Below are 18901 nucleotides of genomic sequence, written 5' to 3'. Positions count from 1 at the left end.
TTTTATCGAGGCACAAGAGTAGTGTGTTTTCCCGTAACGTGATTTACAAAGCAGTTCAACTATCGTTTCCAAACATTTTTTGAATTGGAGTTCTGCTTGTTCCGTTCCACGGCAATAAAAATCAAGTATTAAACGGTCTCGGCTGTGCTAAAGTCCTGTGAGAGAAGTGTTGTCACCGTCGGCGGTGTATTGGACCAAATTGTCCCACCCTACCGACTGTTTGTGACTCTTTATGTCCAGAATCGCCACCGATCTCATTTAAAATGCTCCGAGTTGGCGATCAAGGGAATCAAGGGCTCATGACTGATTAATTCTTAATACTCAGTTAATTATAAGTTAATAAGATTAGAAAAATAAATAAATAAGTTTGTGTAGCTATGTGCATCTATTGGAATAATTTTCCCACCGAACTCATCGCAACATCAATCATACGATCTTGTTTTTTCGTTGTCAATCAACAGGAGCCCGACTAACGACGGACAACAACCAGAGAGAGTGACGTGACATTTTCCATTCCCTCGGGCAATGCTGCCGCCCTGTCCCCTACTCTCAAGCAGAAGATCCTGTTTCCAGTACTGTCAACTCCACGTTCGAGCAGCACCCCATGCAGCGGACCAAAACAATGGTGGCAATTTTGCTAAAAGCCGTTTCATTAACCCTCATCTGGCGACGAATCGCAACACCTTCTCCCGAGTCCGAGGCGAAGGTGGCACTTGCGAAAAGAACGCGCCACGGAGACTCCCTGGAGATCCTTCGCAGCGTGAGTGGCCGCGGGACTGGTAATCCAGGACGGCCAGCTCGTTAATACAGTCCTGCGAGGAAGCCGCATGACCTAACGGCGGTAACCATGGCCGGTCACGGCTCGAGCTCAGCGTGTTTTCCTTGATCGTAATTGCCCGATTAATCACCATTACACCTTCAATAAGTCGTGAAATTTAATAAGTCAAGTCCACCGCCATTGTTTCCGGTCCGAGGGTTGGCCTCTCTAATGCCCAAAAGCGGCCAGCGATAAGGCGGTTGACGTCGCGAGCGAGAGGAAATTATCTTGGAAATTATCATTGTTCTCGAAATGCACTACTGCATCGGTCGACCCGTTGCACGCTGGATGAAGACGTGGCCAAAAGTAAAGCACTTCCTGTTTACTGTTTCCCTTAAATTTAACAGTAGATTTTGATAAAATAAACACAAGAAACAAGCAGGTATTGGAGCCATTAGCGTAATTCAATCAAATGTAAACCTGATCGGAAATTCTTCAATTTCAAACCAACCTCATCCACTGTCCCGAAACACCAAACGGGATCCCAAACCGCGCACCATTTTAAGAAACTTCGCCAACACCACGAACCACGAACCTTAAAACCCCTTTTAAGGACGTCTCGATGTCGCCGTCGTCGAGCGGACGATGTCGCCAGGAGGCCTGCGGAGGAATGCACAGTAGCTCCGCGGGATGCTCAAGGTATTCAAAAACAATAAAAGTGGAGAAATTTTAATATTCAATTTATTCATTGCTTTTATTGTGCTAAATCGTAGGCACACGGCACCGGGGCGCGCACTGATGGCGTGAACGCGGCGTGAAGTGACTGTCGCGCAGGCACTTCGCTCCGGAGCTGGCGGTTTCGCGAACCGTGCCGCCGGGTTGGCCGGGAGCATACTTTTTCCGGAACTTGTTTGCCATCTGAGGGAAGCTGAGTACACTGTGACCATAATGTTTCGAGATCGAAACAGTATCTCAGCAACGAGTAGTGACATCCGACGGACGAGATCTTTCCTCGGTCTCGACATGTTTTTGCCACACTGTGTACACCGTAGGTCGGTTCATCAATCGAGGACAGCGCGTGGACAGCGTTGTTTGCCATATGCAGGGTGTTGCAATTACAGAATCGATTTCTGATCATTTACAGGTCCTTTAAGCAAATTCAAGAGTGCCCAAGTATTCAGCAAAACTAGTGTTTTTTAAATAATGAAAATAACCAAAACATAATATAAAATTTAAAGATTCCATTCATCCCAACTGTTGGTAATGTTCAGTCAAAACTAATTTTTATTAAACTCGTAACAAGCGTAAAGAAAGCTGTTTCTATATTATATTTACAACTAGGGTAAATGTTTGATATTAAACGTAATAAAGGCTATAAAACTCCGATTGCAATCGAGTAGGACATTCTACGCCAATCGTCGCCGATTTGACGCAAGAAAAATTCACTTAAATCGTGCGGTGGGTCGATGACTAAAGAAGGGGCCCAATACACACACACGCCATTGGCATGCGACGCTGTGTCTAGCGACTCGGCGTTATCCCTCTGCCCGGTCCCCGGGAAGGAAAAGCCGAGGCCTCCCGCTGGGCTGCCGGTCCGATGGGGTGCCGATGCTGCCGCCGCCGCCGCTGGGTACATATGTTTTCCAACACTTCACCCGTGCAGAGAAGCCGACTGGCTCCGGCCCTTGTACTTAGCATACCTTCGGAAGCAGCCGCCTGCGATCCCCGGAACCGTTTAAAGCGTTCCCGGCCGGGAACTTCGATGACAGCAGCGACGCACACACAGACGCGCGCCGCCTACTGAGGGGGGAAGTGAGGGAGCGAAATATTTTGCCAATGCGATATTTATGTACGGCGGTCTATCGGTGGATGAATGAATCCATTCAATGCAAATTATATTGTTACTTGCGAAAGATGCAACCGATGTCCCCCGTCTTGGCCGCCGACTTCTCGCACATCCCACTTCCTTTTCGACCTAGTTGGCCCTGGAGAGCGGGTTGCACCGCTTCTTTGCGTGCGCTACCATGCCGTTCCTCGAGGCCGAACCGAGGCGGATCGGGCCATGAGCGAGTCTCCTTGCCTTCGAGAGTGGGCATCAGTCAACACATCGAGGGGTTAATCACAACGGCACACAACATACATCTCGCCGTACGGCCAGTTTCATGAGCTTTGACTCATTTCCGAAGACGATCCGATTGCCACGACGACCACCGGAACAGCAGCGGAATCCGACTGCTTTGGGGGATGCATTTCACACAAAAAATCCGCTTTAAAATATATTACTTAATTTCGTCCCGAGTGTTGAAGCGTCCGAGATTCCAATTGCTGCCGGATGAGGCGCGCCAATTGGGAAGACAACGGCGCTTAATTAATTTCCACCTTCTTCGCGAGGCAAAACATCTTCGAGTTATCCTCCTTTTTTTTCGTCGGTTCCGGATATCAATTCCAACTGCATGCCTTTCTCCCGCGATTTCCGAAGACTCGACGCCCGGACACTTGAACACCGAAATGCGAGAAAACCGATACAAACGAGGGCAACCGATAGAGAGAAGGAAAAAAAAACGGCAGACCGGAAGACCGGTGCGTGGCCGGATTCTTCACTCCCTCGGACTCGGTATGCTTATTAAATTTTTTTCACGCCATTTTCGGCCCGATAAAAAACCAACAACCCAGAAGAAAGGTTTGTCGACGGAGGACGGGGCCAAGTGGCGCCGGGATCCGGGACCTTAAACTTGTCACATAATTTAATTAAGGAACAGTTAAAACAACTTGAAATTCTGTTTTCCATTTTTTGTGCTTTTATTTCTCTCTTACTTCACTATCGCCCGGTAACACTTTGTCACGGTTTGGTGCACGGACTTGTGTCTTTTTATTTCGCATCCGCGCGGCCAAAAGGTATCAAGTGAAAGTAATTAAATGATAAGATTCCGGGCTGCCTTTGGCACATTTTTTTTTGTCTATTGCTTCTCTTTCACAGACGCTGAGTTTTTTAATTCAAAAAGTTTGTGATTTTTTCTTGTTCGTAAAACAAGCGTAAATTATTTGCGTTTGCCGTTACAGCATTCGGTGGGTTAAAAAGATGTTAGGCTTTCACAAATAGAACTATTTTTGAATAAGTTTTCGGTAATTGAGAGACATATGATGGTGTACAAACCAACTTAGAGTATTTCAGCTTTTACCTTCAATTTTCAAAGGAATAGCTGCGATGAAAAATATTTTTTGAAGAAATCTATAAAAACTTACCTTCTTTTTAGCCCACGGAATATGCAGACAGAACATTGCTGAAAGTGCTCCAACTATTAATCTCCGAAAGATCAAAGAGCAATTTACAGGGAAGCGCGCAAAAACCCGTGTCCTTCGTATCAAACGCAAACGCCATCGTTAACAAGTAGGTGTAATTTCAGTTAATTAAATCTTTCTCACCTAACAACATTCCCGGCGCCCAGTCCATCGGGGCGGGCACCAAAAGTCACGGAAGCACAAAATAAAACTCGGTGAAAAACAAGTCACAGTGAAATCTCTGACAAGAGTGTGATTTTCTCCGCCACAATCGCCACCGGTCGTCCTTATGACGGCGGAAGAAAAAAAAGCGGGACAAGTTGGGGAAAAAATCAGATAAAAAGAATTCATGCATCACGGATTAGCAGCCACGCTTCGTTTAGCTGATCCTGAGAGGTTGAACCGGAGACCGTTGGTCCGGCGCCAGTCCGGGACTCCGGGACTAGGCCGTGAGGCGCCTCTCGCTGTCAGATGGTGACCCTTATAATTGGATTAAGTTGATGTGGCGCGGAAGCTGACGGATCCTGAAGCCGGATGGCAAAAAGTGGCAATAGATTCCAATGTCCGTCCACGCAAACGTGTCGAAGCCTGCGTTTGTCAGTGTGAAAATAACTCCAACACTAGGCTAACTCGGTTCTTTCTCTTTTCGCGTGAAAGGGAAAAAGTTTGCCTAAAGAAGCCAGTACAGTAACCACAAATCCCTCGCCACAACGGTCGGGCCGGGGGCCGAGTTCAGTGCCTAATCAAGCGCGAGCCAGGGAGCCAGTTCGGTAGGAAAATCGCAATATTATTACACCAGGGGAAACTTTCATTATGCAAATCTACTACACCAGTCCAACAAGTCCCAGTCCGCTCCCGGGGTTTAATATTGCGAAAAACTGCCGGCCGTTTTGGCAACCGACCGGCGACTCCGCCCAGTGCGTGTGCACCGCATCCCCTCGGAGGCCGCACGATGATATTAATTTTAATGTTTTCATATTCCCGGTACATTTGCGAAACACGGCCATGGTGGCAAGCCGTGTGCCTGTCCCGGGCACCGTCCGTCGGGCCCCGTGTGCGGCTTGCTGCCAACGTGAACGGATCTCGGCAATAAACGGGCCCATCAACCCGCCCCAATCCTGGGTTTGCCGGAGGAACGGAGCGTTGGGCGATAAGGATCTTTACGCCAGGTTAAGCACGCGAAAGACAGAGAATTTTTATTGATGTTGCCCTGATGGCGTACTGTCTCTTTCGTGGGTAGAAGTACCTACTTCATGTGCAACTGTTTTCCAGCTTTTTGCTTTGCTTTCGGTCGTGCTAAAGGTAGAGCCCATCAGAGGAAGAAAGTGTACCACTTGAAACTCGACGGCAGTGACAGTGGAGCGGCAGTCGACATCGTAGAGGCCTTCTAACCTGAGTTTGTGGAACCGTGGCGTGGCACTTTGGTGGCAAAGAACACACGTCCTGGCGGAGATGAAACACTGGCACACCGTTTAATCTGGCAAACAGCCTAATTGGCCCTCTTGGAAGAGCGGTAATTGGCCCAATTTTCCCAACCTTTTCCTGAGGTGCTCGGGTTACCTTCCCGAGACGGATACTTTTAAGAATGGCATGTGCAAAGGTAAACTGTAGAGGAAGCAGATTAGTAAACGGATATTAATCGGAAGTAAAAAGTAATTCGAAAAAATATTATTTGAACCCACAAGATAACTCAAAAATAAGGTATTTGTGTTGGAAAATATTGTAGTGGCCAACGTGTCCTCTTCCTGCCTTCGACTGTTTTTGAGGTTTATCAATATTTTATTGATTTTCTGTTATTATCATTAAATGAAACGGAGTGTGGAGTACTGCAGCCATAGCGGCCACGGGCAGCATGATTGAAAAATAACTCACCCACCCGAAACAGACTCAAACGTAGCCCCGCATGTGTGAGTGTGTGTATGGCGCATCAAAAAAATTGACCAAAAATTACGGAACAACACAATAAAAAGGGCGAGAGGGCACAAACTTAACAGCGCCACTGCGGTAAAGCTGCCACCGTTGGTTGGTCGCTAAAAACTTATGCTAATATTTATTCGGCTTCACCAGGGACCGCCTAACCGAACGAGCTGCGGTCAGTTCCGGTGGGAAACTTCATTTTTACGATATTAAACCCGAGTGGCGGTGGCCGATGGTGCCGGTGCCGACCGGCTGGCCCGTGCCGACTGTATGAAAAAATATTACACATTAATTAACAATTTTTGGTAGACTCTCACTCACCAAACCAGCATCCATCAGCCGCTACCGTTTGTCGCTGGGGGCCGCCTGTGCCTGCCTGAACCCGCTGTGTTCCCGGACGGATGGAGTCCTCGGTCGGAACCGTGCCCGGCCGTGTGTCGGCATGGGACCAATAAGCTTTGTGCAAAACAGTATTGATTTAATGTAAATAAAGATGTCAAACTGCGGTAATAAGATTGATGTCGAAATGATAGCCTGCCCGCTTTTTGTCATGAGTCTCCCCGATCCGATCAACACGCACCACGCCGCCAACATGGTACCGGAGTTCCGGACCAGGCTAGACGCCGGACATCGGCGAGCTCGGTAATCCTTGCAGGCGGTTTTTGTTTGCCGGTCGGGGGAAAACTTCGCAATGTTCAGACCGGAACATTACGCCTTCCGTACCGATTCCGGAATCAGTGGCGCAAATGACAGTGTTGGCCCTTGTACATATTTGCACACGCTAGAAGTGTGCGCCTTCGACTCGATGTGGTGCTAATTTATTGATTTGTAGCCTCCTTTTTGGGCTATCCTAGGGGTCTCTTTAAATCATTTTAAGCCTAATTGAGAAGTTTGGTCCCGAACCTCCCAAGCAATCGGGCATTTTAGTCAAAGGCAGCTACTAGGCCAGCTCACTGGTTTAATAATTATTTTGACACACCAACACTCGTCGCCCAAACTATGCCTTACCGCGGTCAAATGTCCACGCAACGGTTTGTAGGTTGACTTACGAGCTCGGGGAAGCACTGTTTTATGTTGCGACCATGTCGGTGGAATTATTCATTCATTCTGCTGCTGCATTTCCAAAAACCACAACAACTCCAGAGGCGCCACCAAGATTAGCGCCGAGAGTCCGGCGAGCCCCCGGGTGCAGCCCAGAGCGCCACGGTGTACCTATAATGTGTGCATACTTGATTAGGATAAATATATTTACAAATTTTCACTCCACCAGCTCCACCAGCGGTTGGGTGACACTACTAAGCCACAGGACCCCAGCCCAGAAGAGCGTGTCACAGCTGGCCGAAAACAACGACACTACGGTCCGCAACAAAACACCCATCGCGATGGATGCTGCTGTGGATTGGGCTGATGCTGTCTGTGGAAATTTGTCATACTTAACAATGCATTATGCTGCTACACAATCACTCGACACGGGCGACGGTTTTAGAGATTTCTCCATATTTAGGTCGGCCTCCCCACGGCTCGGACCGGGCGTAGAGTATCAAACGTGTCGTGTGGGAGATTGAAAAATTAGCTAACAACCTACCGGAGGCTCCAGAAGGCCCGGGCATGCCCATGTTCCGAGTTGTCTTCCGAGAAAATGGGTCTCCCGAATCGCCCAGGACGCGCCACTAATGTTCTCCGGCTCGCCAGTTTCGAGGCCAGTAGCTAATGACTTTTGACGGAGATGTAGTGCCAATAATTGATGCAATATGGAACGCTTCTTTTCACCCGGTCGATCGGCAAGGATCAGCCGACCACTTTCGGGGCGCGCTTTTGGTGTGGCCAGTTCATTAGCCGGTTGCTAGCGGAATGGTTTATGTTCCAAGTTTTAACATCTGCAACAGAATGCAATTTCTTTTTTCACATTTCTTAGCTAACACATGGATCGCAAAAGTCATGAACCTCGCTTTTTAGGATAGGAAAGAAGGATGTTAAAATTTCATGATATTCTACTCATAAGTTTGCTTTGTTAATCATAAGTTAATGAGATATTGTACTAATAAAGCACATTAGTTGTCTAGAAAGGTTATGGTCTCGTGTTTTGGGATTTGAACGACCATCCATCCATCCAAAAATCGATGAAGTGGTCATCGCTGAAACTGAGGGCTATTTTGAGGCAAAAGATGAATCGTTCTACAAAAGTGTTATTAAAATGTTAGAGCGTTACTGGAATGATTGTATGGCTCTTGAATGAGATGACGTTAATGAATAAAGCAAATTTTAAACAAACAAACGCGTTTTCTATATTAGACTCGGGACTTTGCAGCCCCTGAGTTATGTTATCCAGAGTTAGTGAAACATTTGTTTTTTATTTGTATTATCGTCTTTTCGATACCAAAGTTAAACCATATTTGTTTGGCACCGACCACGGCACGTGAAAAAAAACGAAGCCAAAGTAAACCGCAAAATTAAAGCATATTAACTGCGGACACCTTTACTGAAGGAGGAAAAAAGGCAAAAATGCTGGTTTTCCATTTCGAACCATATACCCCATATACCACCCCAAAACTCCTGGCCCTGCCGGAGCATAAAACCCAACCTAAGTCGCTGGTTCCAACGAACCTCTTCGCGCCTCACATGGACCGCGAAATAAAAAGCGACATCGCAGCATAAATTTAACTTTAAAAAGGCGTGGCTTTTTAAGATGGGGTTTGGGCTGACCCTCTTTGGACTCTCTTACTGGCTGAAAGCTTTTATGCTACTCTATGCTTATGCTTCGTTTATTTTTTCCACCGTCTCACTGTCCTCTCTTTCACTCGGGGGGGTATCGTAGCATAAAAAGGTTCTTTGTCTCCTCTTCTGGGCGACTACTCTCTCTCTTTCTCTCGCTTCGTCTCTCTCGTTCTAGCTCTCTCAATCCTAGCTCATGTCGCCGATTTTCTTGCTTTTCAACCGTCCATCGTGGTCCTTGGTGGCCGTGGAAACGGAAGTCACATTTACGAAGAGGTCTATATTCTTTCCACATTTTTTGCTCTGCGCTGCGTTTTCCTCCACTTGGCCCTTCCGGCACATAAAGCGGTGCATAATAAAGATACTCATTTCGTTCGTTATCTGCTATCGCTTTGGAGCGACGACGTTCGTTTATGTGCCCGATAAAACGGTGAACGGAAAACTGTGCTGTCCGTCTCGTCGCACTTTCTCGATCATTTTAAGGACTTTGCTTTTTCCCAGAAAGCCAAACACTCAAATGAGCCACGTATCGTACGCGTGCCTTAGGCGATCGAGTGTTATCACTCGCTTTTGGTGAGATTTTGATGCTCCATTTGACACCGTTTGAACATGCAAAGTAAATGTTATCGGTGTAGTTTTTTCCAATGATTATGAAGCCAAAGCAAAAAACGTCGCACGCACGTCACGATCGATTCCTGGGTCTGGCGCAATAATTTATTCACACTCTGGTGATGCTAGTGGTGGCTGAATATACCGCCCGCGGTGGTTTTGTGGGTGTCAATAAATTTATAATTAATAACGCTTACAACACCGCTGCTCCACAACATAATGTCCGATTGCAAAACTCAGGCTCGTAGTGCACTCTCCACACTCCACGGCACGGAGAGTGCGAAAAAAAGAACAGTTGAAAGTTATTATGTTATGCGCGCCAGGGTCGTTAATCATTTTCCATCGCTTTTTTCCCTCTGTTTGCCGATACGATTATCTGAAAAAGAAAATGCAACCCGTCACGCTCACGTTGCTCAAGAGGCCTTGCCGGATGTTGTTGATGGAATTACTGTTTGCTGTATCGTTCCCCATTTTTTTTAATTTAAACAAATAATACTCCTAAATAATCATAACATTCTCATCTACCCGCCCATTGTTGTCATGAAGATATGTCACGATGGTTGGTAAAAATGTATTTTTAAAGTAGTAAGCAAACCAGAGGAATATTGACACTGGAACACTAACTATTGTTTATAGGCGCACCGGTTGTTGAACAACGGTTTATTTAAACACGACAATCACTATTTCTTTCTCATGCCCCAAGCGTCCTCTAGCGGGCGCATTTTTGACAGCTCCTGTATGTGGCTGTTTGTTTTGTTTTTGTTCGTTCTGCTTTGACCCAGCTGAGTAACTTACAGAGAAAGCAAAGGTAGTCTGGAGCAATAAGTGAAACTCCAAAAGGTTTTTGCCAGGTAGTTGCGCCACTATTGAAACGCAAGCCCAAGATCTAATCTACAAAAATTTGGTTGCAGAAACATGGAAATCTCATCGTGAGGCACACCGCCGTCTTGGCACACCGGAGGACATTGTCCTGCTTTCGGTCTTCGTTTTCGAGAAAGGAAACGACCAAAGTTCGAAGACCTTGAAAGATCCGTAGAGCTGCCCATTAGAACGATTCTAAACGATTGCAGGGAAGGAGTACAAAACCACCCAAAGGTTAATGATCAGTGCACTACCCAGATCACCGTTCCGAGCCGACTTTCTGCGATGGATAACGCCAAACAACGGGTGGGAGATATGGTTGGCCAAGTGCAGGTAATTCCGTAATTTCCGTACTTTCTATCTATTCCTTTTGCTTCTTACTACATTGCATTACATTGGCTAACAAATTATCACTCTAACTAACCGGTTTGGGTGGTAAATGATGGATATGTGTCTTATGTAACCATTTTCATTTCCCTAACTTCTTCTATCGCCATCGGTTTGTTGTGCTTTTTCGGGAACGGTACCCGGTCGTATCAATCGTGGGTTGTACATTCATCCAGCACTAAACACCAGCACATTGAGTGAGCCATCGAAAACCACAAACAAATCGCATTACAAGGCGGGACACTAAAGAAAGCCTACTGTGCCGCTACAATTTAACCCAACGTTCCACTGCCCTTTTTCTTGCTCGAAGAATAACATTACCATGGCCACCGAAAGCGGTCTGCGCGTGGTGCGCCAGTACTCCGACGAGGGACGCAACATAGCGATGCGAGTAAGGCCGTAAACCGGTGCGTAATCCGCTGAGCTAAAGTAAAACCTTGCTTCGTGTCCCATTTTCTGCCCCGCAGGCACTGAACGAAGCAAACAGTGAAGCGGGTCCAATCCTACGGAATGCCTGGAGCAGCTTTATCCAGCTGATTGAACGACTGAAGAGTACCGCCCGCGATGTGCTCGATCCGTCGGTGTTGGTCGAAGAACTGCGCATCATATTTCGAGACGAAAGTAAGTTTATCCTGAACCAACCGCGGCTTTGAATTAATCCCTTCCTTTCGGTTACAGTTGCACGGCATAATGCGTTCCTGTTACTGATCGGTCTCGGATTCGGTACGACCGGTGGGTTCATGCTCGGTATGTGGCTCGCCCGACCCCACCTACCAACGCCGATCATGAAGTCGATCGCTTCCACCTCGTTCCGCGATCCGGACAACGTAGTCGTCTGCCAAACGGCCGTCCCACAGTTCCAATCGTCCTCCGATATCTTGGTGCGCGTCAGGGCTGCCTCCCTGAATCGTATCGATCGACGCATTGCCTTCGGCTACGGGCGAACCCTTCGGCGGCTGATACGATCGTACAACAGCACGTACGACCCGGAACTTCCGCTCGTGCTGGGTCGATCCTGTGCCGGTATCGTGGAAGCCGTTGGCAATGGGACCAAAAGTGGGCTAGAAATCGGTGACGAAGTGTGGCTCGCGACGCACTGGTACGAGGCGGGCGTTGCGTCGGAATTTGTCGTCGTCCCGGAAACGCGCGTCTCGCGGAAACCATTTCTGATCGGATTCGAGGGTGCCGCCAGCTTGCCGTACAGTGGCTCGATTGCACTGAATCTGCTCGACTGCCACCGGCTGACCGAACACACGTGCAGCGGTCGGCGCATATTGGTGCAGGATGCATGCTCTCCGGTCGGATGTGTCATCACGCAACTGACCCACAAATGGGGCGCTCACGTTGCGGTCACTTGCCACACACGCTCGGTGCCAGTCATCAACAATTTGGGTAAGTGAAAGCGGCCTGGCGTGAGATTGACGTGACACGTGACTATCTATCTAATCGGATTTTTCTCGCCATTGTGTGCTGCCAGAGGAAAGAGGTAAACCGGTTTTCAGTGCTCAGACCCCACCAGTTATTATTGGACAATTTAAGCTCACCGCTTGGCTGCAAGTAAAGTTTGAGTGCTCATCGGCCCCTCTTTCGCTTCTAGGTGCCGCGGACATCATTACCTTTGCCAACGAGCACTTTCGGTCCAACTTTATCGACGTAAACGTGGACAAGTCAAACTTTATCAACGAACTGGCGAGCAGGGAGAAGTTTCACTTCATCTTTCTCACCACACGGCTCGGGTACGATTACAAGTTCCTGGAAAAATTTCTCACCAAAGACGGGATGATTGTGGACGCGGTCGAACCGGAACTATCGACCGATGACTACGGCGTGGTCGGTCGCTTCTTTCTCGGAAGCTACGTAAAGTTTCGGCGCGCGATGGCTTTCCTCTGCCGCACCCATGTCGACTGGGGCGGACCGCACCTTTGCCACCGGATGCTGGAACGGTTGGCCGGCTTCGTGAACGATGAAACGCTGAAAACGGTGGTCGATAGGGTAGGGAAACCGTTTCTAGCGATTCCTACCGTCGTACGGCTAACGTGTTTTCTTCCCTTCTAGGTCTACACCCCGAGTGAAGTCGAACGGGCGCTGGAACATATCTGCAGTGAGAAAAGTATAGGCAGTACCATCATCACCTTCCGTTAGAGAGTGTGTGCGACAAATAAGCGGCAATCAAACAAGACTTACAAACCAATTTTACTGATCGACCGAAATAGGGGAAGATGCGTTTTGTGATCATTTTACACACATCTTGTTCCTCGGTCGATCGATGACGGCCGAACACGCGTGGGCCATCCGTTAATGAATATTGTTTTGTTTTCTTTTTATACGGTAGATTAGTTAGTTAGCTTCGATTTTCCATTTAGACCGCGATCAGTTTAGTTTCATTCGTTACCGCCTTCCGGTGACATACCGTGATCAGAAAGAACGACCGATTTGCTAGTAAACAAACCCTACGAACCAAAGCATGATCAATTTATGTGCCATCCGATGGAAAGAACTCGGGCGAATTGTCATCGATCGATGAGCCAGAAATGATTTCAATTCAAGAATGATTGGTTGTGTTTTCCGGCCTTTTAATACGAATTATGGTGTGTTTAAGAGGAAAGAAGGAATTGAAAAGCATAACTGTAGCAACGGTGCACCAAGTACACGTGTCTTCTGGTGCTCTCTCTCTCTCTTCCACAGCTGCGCGGAACCTTGACCACCTGGCTGGGGCGAACGCCAACCTCCGCTCTCGCCACCGACCGTTTATTCCTCCTTCTTGTTATCGTCCTCGTCGCCACTGGCTTCAAACTCCACGTCCCGGTCACCTTCCTTGTCGTCAGCGCCGTCCTCTTCGAGCTTATACTTAATGCCAACTTCATTGTCATTTTCCTCGTCATCCCCGGACACCTCGGCGTTCTCGGCCTCGGCGCGCTCCATCTTCCGTGCCAGATCCGCTTCGTCCGTTGCCGTTACGACCTTCGGGGCCATTTGCACCTTGAACACACCACCCAGGCCTTCGATCGTTTCTTTGATCTTCTCAATGGCCCCCTCGAGCGCCTTTAGTCCATCTGCCTTCTCCGGGGTCGATGTGGTCATTACTGGAAAGCAATCACGGTGCGGTTAATAACAAAACGGAACGGAACGGCCTCCCAGACCTTCCAGACGTACCATAAAGTGGCGGTGCAATGAGGTTAATTTTGATCGGCAGTTCCTCGGTCGACAGATCGAGACCGGAACGGAGGGCCGTTTTCACTGCATCGATACCCTCGTACCCGTAACAGGCGCACTCGATATCGGCTCGAATTTTGACGGCCTGCGACACGAGCTTACGCTGAATGTTGCTCAGCAACAGTTCCTTCAGTTCCGGCTGTAGATTGCACTCGTCGAGCAGAGACGGATCGCTACGGATGAAAAAACGCGAAACGATGCAGTAAGCCATTGCGGACGCGCAACTAGAAGCACACTCCAGCTTACACGGCACATTGCTTAAATACGTCGTAGGCGGACACTTTGTAGTTGTGTTTTCCCTCAAAATGCCAGGCCGTCTTTTCGTAAAGATCCTCCAGCTGCTGGTTATCGAACTCCATGATGTCGGCGACGTGGCGAAGCATCGAGTTGACCGCTTTCGCTTTCGCAAACCGCTCCGTACACTTTTCCACATCTTCCGGCGAGACGCGCCGCTTCGACAGATCGATGTATCCTTTGTTTTTGTCCACCCGAATCACGACCACCGGTTCCGTTTTGCCCACGCGAATCAGTTTGTTGATCGACCGGATACGGCGGCGGGACAGTTCGGACAGCAGGATCATGCCCTCAATGTTGTTGTACTCCAGCAGGTAAACGTACGCACCCATTTCGGCGATTGACCGCACGTTCACCATCACCACGTCCTCCACCTCCGGGTACTTTTGTTTGTAAAATCGGCACGATAACGTCATCTTGGCGCTCCGTTTCTCGTTCGGGGGTCACGATTCTAGGGAACAGACAACGGGCGATATTAAAACACAGCGACAGAACCGGATGGAACGCCGGTCCCTGGATCGGTTCACTGTTTGATGATGTGCGTGTGCGAAGCGGTTGGCAAGGAGTGTAGCCAGCGACGGCTTTTCGAAGCCAATTTATGCGAAATAAAACGGTGCTACGGACGCTTCCTAACAACCCGATAAAGGCCAGAGATTTAGCGCAACCCGGGCCATCACTGCACCGTCGAAAATACTCACTTTTCGCTGTGAAAACTAGAATTCCACGGGCTGATGTAATTTCACATGTGGCAAACGCCTTGAGTGATAGTGACAGAAGGAGCAAACAAACGCACGCACACATGCACATAACCGTATACACGTATACATACACGCATACATAACCGTTTCCCGCATGCTGCGTGAGCTGTCAACTCGAATGATGCATCAGAACCGGTTCAGAACCCCACAAATGTACCGTATCTTTATTCTAAAGTCCGGTCCACACGCAATGATGTATCTTGCGTCTGGACAACGAAATTGCACCGATTTTTGTCGTTGTTGGCCATCACCGCAGTTTTTGACATGTTGATGCGCGAGTTTTATACGGAATTTATCAAAATTTAATCATTGCTTCGCTTTAAAAGCCATTTCCTCGACCACTGCAATCGATAAGTGAGCACAATGTATCGGGTTTGCGACGCAAGTCGTTATGAAATCGTAACGTGTGGACGCTCCACAGATTACTACGATACGATAACAACTTTAATCTGCGCAGACTAAAGTAGCCGTCAAATCGTTACGTGTGAACCGGGCTTAAGACTACAACCCTGGAATACGGTCGAGCAATCCTGTCTTTTTGACAACTATTCTGACAGCGCGGTTTCAATACACTTCGGATCTAACCTCCATTGTTATTGTTATCGGTTGCCCATTTCAGTTAAAACAATTTACGCAGTGAACATTCGTAGAAAAGATGAATCTAAATGATTTGCCCGACGAAGTAAGTGATTCGTAACATCAAGCAAATGTAACTGACTAACAAGATTTTGTTTTTGGCAGGTTTTATGCCAGATTTTCGACCATTTTGATGTGTACGAGCTGAAGCTAGCGTCCCTTGTGTGCCGGCGTTGGTCGACGCTTACTTTTTCGGGGCGTAGGATGAACCGCGTGATGTTGAAGATGTATTATTCCAAATCTGACTTTTTGTTCAAAACGAAACGACACTACCGCAACATTCGTCAAAGGGGGGGGAAAGATGATCAGTTTGAAGGCTTAGTACGGTTACTAAACACCCCAAAGCCTAATGTCCTAATGTTGGACCTACAATGTACTCTAACTTCCGAGCAAATACGATTGCTTCTGCTGAAAACTCCTGAACTGCAGCAAGTGTCGTTTAGTTCCATTGCGCACAACGGCGAAACGAATGGTCCGTTCCCGGTTTTAGCGAAGTTGAAATCGCTGGGGCTCGATAATTCGATAAGCGATCAAATTGACTTCTTCCGTACGAGTATGCCAAATTTGCAGAGTCTTCACATGTTCTGTGAAACTGGTTTTGAACTGGAAACATGGAAACGCCTGAGTGGGCAGTTAAAATTAGTTCATGTGCATAATTTTAATACCAATTACGTGTATTCTTTTCTCGAGATAACGTTCCCACTCCTCGAGGATTTGGCCATGGGTTTATACAGCCATATATATGAAGGAAGTCGTGATTTTTTTCAAAGGCACCCCTTCCTTCGGAAACTTTCCTTGTGCGGTACTATTCCGCTAGAATGGGTTACATCTTTTTCTCGCCATTGTCCTGAGCTGTCACATTTAGACCTTTTTCTGGAAGAACCGGAAGATGGTTATTTACAGTCGCTGGTGCAGCTAACTAAGCTAACGGTAAGCAAATGAAACGCAAAAAACAATATTTTACTCAATATGCTATTTATTGCAGCACCTGTCATTAGAGGGAGAAGTGCACGGTGAAATTTTTCGTGGTGCTATCAAGTCTCTCGAATTCGTGGAATTGAATGTTAAGTATCCTAGATTTTTGTACGAGGACCTTCCTCGAGTTGCGCCACGGTTGAACGGTCTGAAACTCAAGATCGCCGATTGCGAATTTTATGTGATAGAACTCATCTGCAAGTGGTTTTCTCGTCTCCAACACTTAGAAGTAGAAATGGGATTTGTGGTAAGATGAGCCATCGGTTATAGATGTTCGTCGATACAAATGCGCAGTTTTTATTGCTTTGATTTCCTCCGCAGCCAGAAATGGAGGATTATGAACGATGTGAAAGATTAGTAGACTTGGAGGAACATGAATTATGGAGAAATTGTGGCTTTCATTACACTCAGCACAGCAACGTTCGGTGCTTGACAATGCTCGGTTGTTCGGTAAGTTTGATTAGCATCAGAGATAGTGAGAACAACCAATGGTTACAATCGTGATGTTTAATAGAATTAATTCTTCCCAACTCTTTCATCGCCTAACGCTACATCTGCAACATTCGAAGCTAACGGATGCTGACCTTAACGAGATACCGGAAATGTTCCCGTCGCTTAAAAGATTGACCATCGCCAGGGGTCTGAGTTTGGACCCGGTGTCTGATTCTGCTTTCGAAAGAATGCACAAATTGATGCCGTCGTGCAGAATCGACTATGATGACGAACGCTTCTATCCAATTGGCGATAGTGCTTCGAATTGAAAGACGCCTGCAATGGAAAGAAGGAACAGCTTCGAAATCTGCTTCAATACAAATACAAGACCAATGTCCCAATGTACTAATGGCTTAGTGTATGGTTTTATTTGTTTTTCAGATCTGCCTTGAGGGTAAGTAGTCACCAAATGGTTGTATGCTGTAATTGGTCAGTGGTTGAGAAACTACTAAGTTCGTTTGCCACTTTTTTAATTCTCTTATCCTTACTTAAGTCCTCCATCAGCCTTAGCGATCGGCCACTGAACGGTCCAACCACACGGTCGCCTCGATCAGCAACACCTCTTTGCGCCAAAACTTTTACAAAATATCAGAACCTTGCCAACAGTTGTGAACCAGCCGAGAACCGATCGTTGCAGCCCTCATTAGTTAATGAGCGGCCGATGACTGGCATGCCTTATCGTGTTTCGCGACTAACGAAATGGAATCGCAGCACGAAGGATGGTGGGCGTAAAAACCCTGGACCCATAATGGATCGCGGGTAGTTGACCGTGATTTTTCGGCGACTGATTTCACGCACAGCTGGTCACGCCGCACCGCATAAGGGTGCGGCCCGTTTCGCTTCTGTCGCACGAAAGTTAAAGGGCACGGAACCGCCAAGGGATTCGACTCCAATTTTTCGGTGTGAAGTAATGGTTTAAAGCTACGACTACCCAATCGGGAAACCGAAATCCAGTTTTTCCTCTACACCAGGTAAGCGGGTGGTTGGGGCTCTATTCTCGAAAAGCTAACGCGTCTGACATCCCACTGACGCTTTGGCAGAGAGAACCCCGAAAAGGGTGACACGCTGTTCGTGTCGGACAAGAAGCACCTCCGGGCGTCGCACCTGAACCGCACCAATCCGCTCGTGATCTACTTGCACGGGATCTCCGAGCACAGGCGCATCAGCCGTTCTTGAGTTATGGGCCGCCGAACAATATGCGACATTCTTTTATATATAAAGAGAAGATAGATAGATGATAAATAATATAGATAGATAGATAATATAGATTTTCTTTATTCGCTTAACTTTCATTGGAGCTGAAGTACTCCTGTACGATTTCGTGGACGCTTGAAAACTCCAAAAGCACCTCACTGAACTCCTTCATTGATGCCATGTTCTCGCGGTGCACTTTACTCGCTTTGTCGCGATAATTTCGGCACGAGATGAGTTTTTCTAACAAATAGTGCAACCAGAAGACGTTCGTTTTGGGCTCATGCGAACTCCATCGGTTGCCGATTGCCGATTTCATCATGCGGTAAATATCAAACTGATAGTCGCCCTCGGCGGTAAATAGCTCCTCATCGTTCGATAGATCGTTAAAAAGGCACAGCCCGTTGTACACGATCCGGGACAGCGTGTAGTCGATGATGGTTGCTTTCAGGCCCTGGGTTTGAATTACTATCTCTTCCCCCAGCAGATAGAAGGTTCGTGCGGTTTCCGCCGTCCGTTGTACCAGAATGTTTCCCGTGTGAAGATCACGATGCTCGAAATTGAACCGTTTCTCAGCCACCGCCAGACACAGAACGATCTGCGAGAAGACAGCAAACGCTTGCAGGGCGTTTTTGAAGCGAAACCCATCCAAATCGCACCCACCAAAGGCCGTCTCAAACGCTATGTAATGCTGATCGGGCGGGAACTGATCCGGATTGTCGTTCTCCGTGCCTTGCTTGTCTGCGTAACCATTCCATAAGTCAATGAAAGACTTGGGGTACATTCCTTGCACGCAGCTAACACTTAACAGTTCGATAAA

At 47.6% G+C, this 18901-nt stretch overlaps 4 protein-coding genes across 4 annotated transcripts; 2 read left to right on the top strand and 2 right to left on the bottom strand.

The window, feature by feature from the left end:
* The first annotated feature begins 10064 nt into the window (after positions 1–10064).
* LOC128277903 (reticulon-4-interacting protein 1, mitochondrial-like) lies at positions 10065–12757 on the top strand. Its single transcript, XM_053016506.1, has 7 exons — positions 10065–10125; positions 10186–10468; positions 10833–10913; positions 10990–11143; positions 11201–11914; positions 12120–12514; positions 12578–12757. Exons 2-7 carry the CDS (start codon positions 10421–10423, stop codon positions 12662–12664), a joined length of 1479 nt encoding a protein of 492 aa, XP_052872466.1. The 5' UTR covers positions 10065–10125; positions 10186–10420; the 3' UTR covers positions 12665–12757.
* Positions 12758–13082: 325 nt separating this feature from the next.
* On the bottom strand, positions 13083–14796 carry LOC128277539 (eukaryotic translation initiation factor 2 subunit 1). Its single transcript, XM_053016011.1, has 4 exons — positions 14728–14796; positions 13982–14480; positions 13676–13908; positions 13083–13605 (listed from the first exon to the last, which is right to left on the bottom strand). Exons 2-4 carry the CDS (start codon positions 14443–14445, stop codon positions 13271–13273), a joined length of 1032 nt encoding a protein of 343 aa, XP_052871971.1. The 5' UTR covers positions 14446–14480; positions 14728–14796; the 3' UTR covers positions 13083–13270.
* A 738-nt stretch (positions 14797–15534) lies between these two features.
* LOC128267943 (uncharacterized) lies at positions 15535–17222 on the top strand. Its single transcript, XM_053004908.1, has 4 exons — positions 15535–16353; positions 16409–16645; positions 16720–16848; positions 16968–17222. Exons 1-4 carry the CDS (start codon positions 15628–15630, stop codon positions 17157–17159), a joined length of 1284 nt encoding a protein of 427 aa, XP_052860868.1. The 5' UTR covers positions 15535–15627; the 3' UTR covers positions 17160–17222.
* An 845-nt stretch (positions 17223–18067) lies between these two features.
* On the bottom strand, positions 18068–18901 carry LOC128276312 (serine/threonine-protein kinase haspin homolog; the record flags this gene model as incomplete). The annotated part of the gene is given in 1 exon segment (XM_053014782.1): positions 18068–18901. A coding segment is annotated over 1 exon segment (834 nt), but the record flags the coding sequence as incomplete, so codon positions are not given.

The sequence above is a fragment of the Anopheles cruzii genome, chromosome 2, assembly GCF_943734635.1.
Source record: "Anopheles cruzii chromosome 2, idAnoCruzAS_RS32_06, whole genome shotgun sequence".
In the NCBI taxonomy this organism is placed as follows: domain Eukaryota; kingdom Metazoa; phylum Arthropoda; class Insecta; order Diptera; family Culicidae; genus Anopheles; species Anopheles cruzii.
This window is presented reverse-complemented; position numbering and strand designations above follow the sequence as displayed.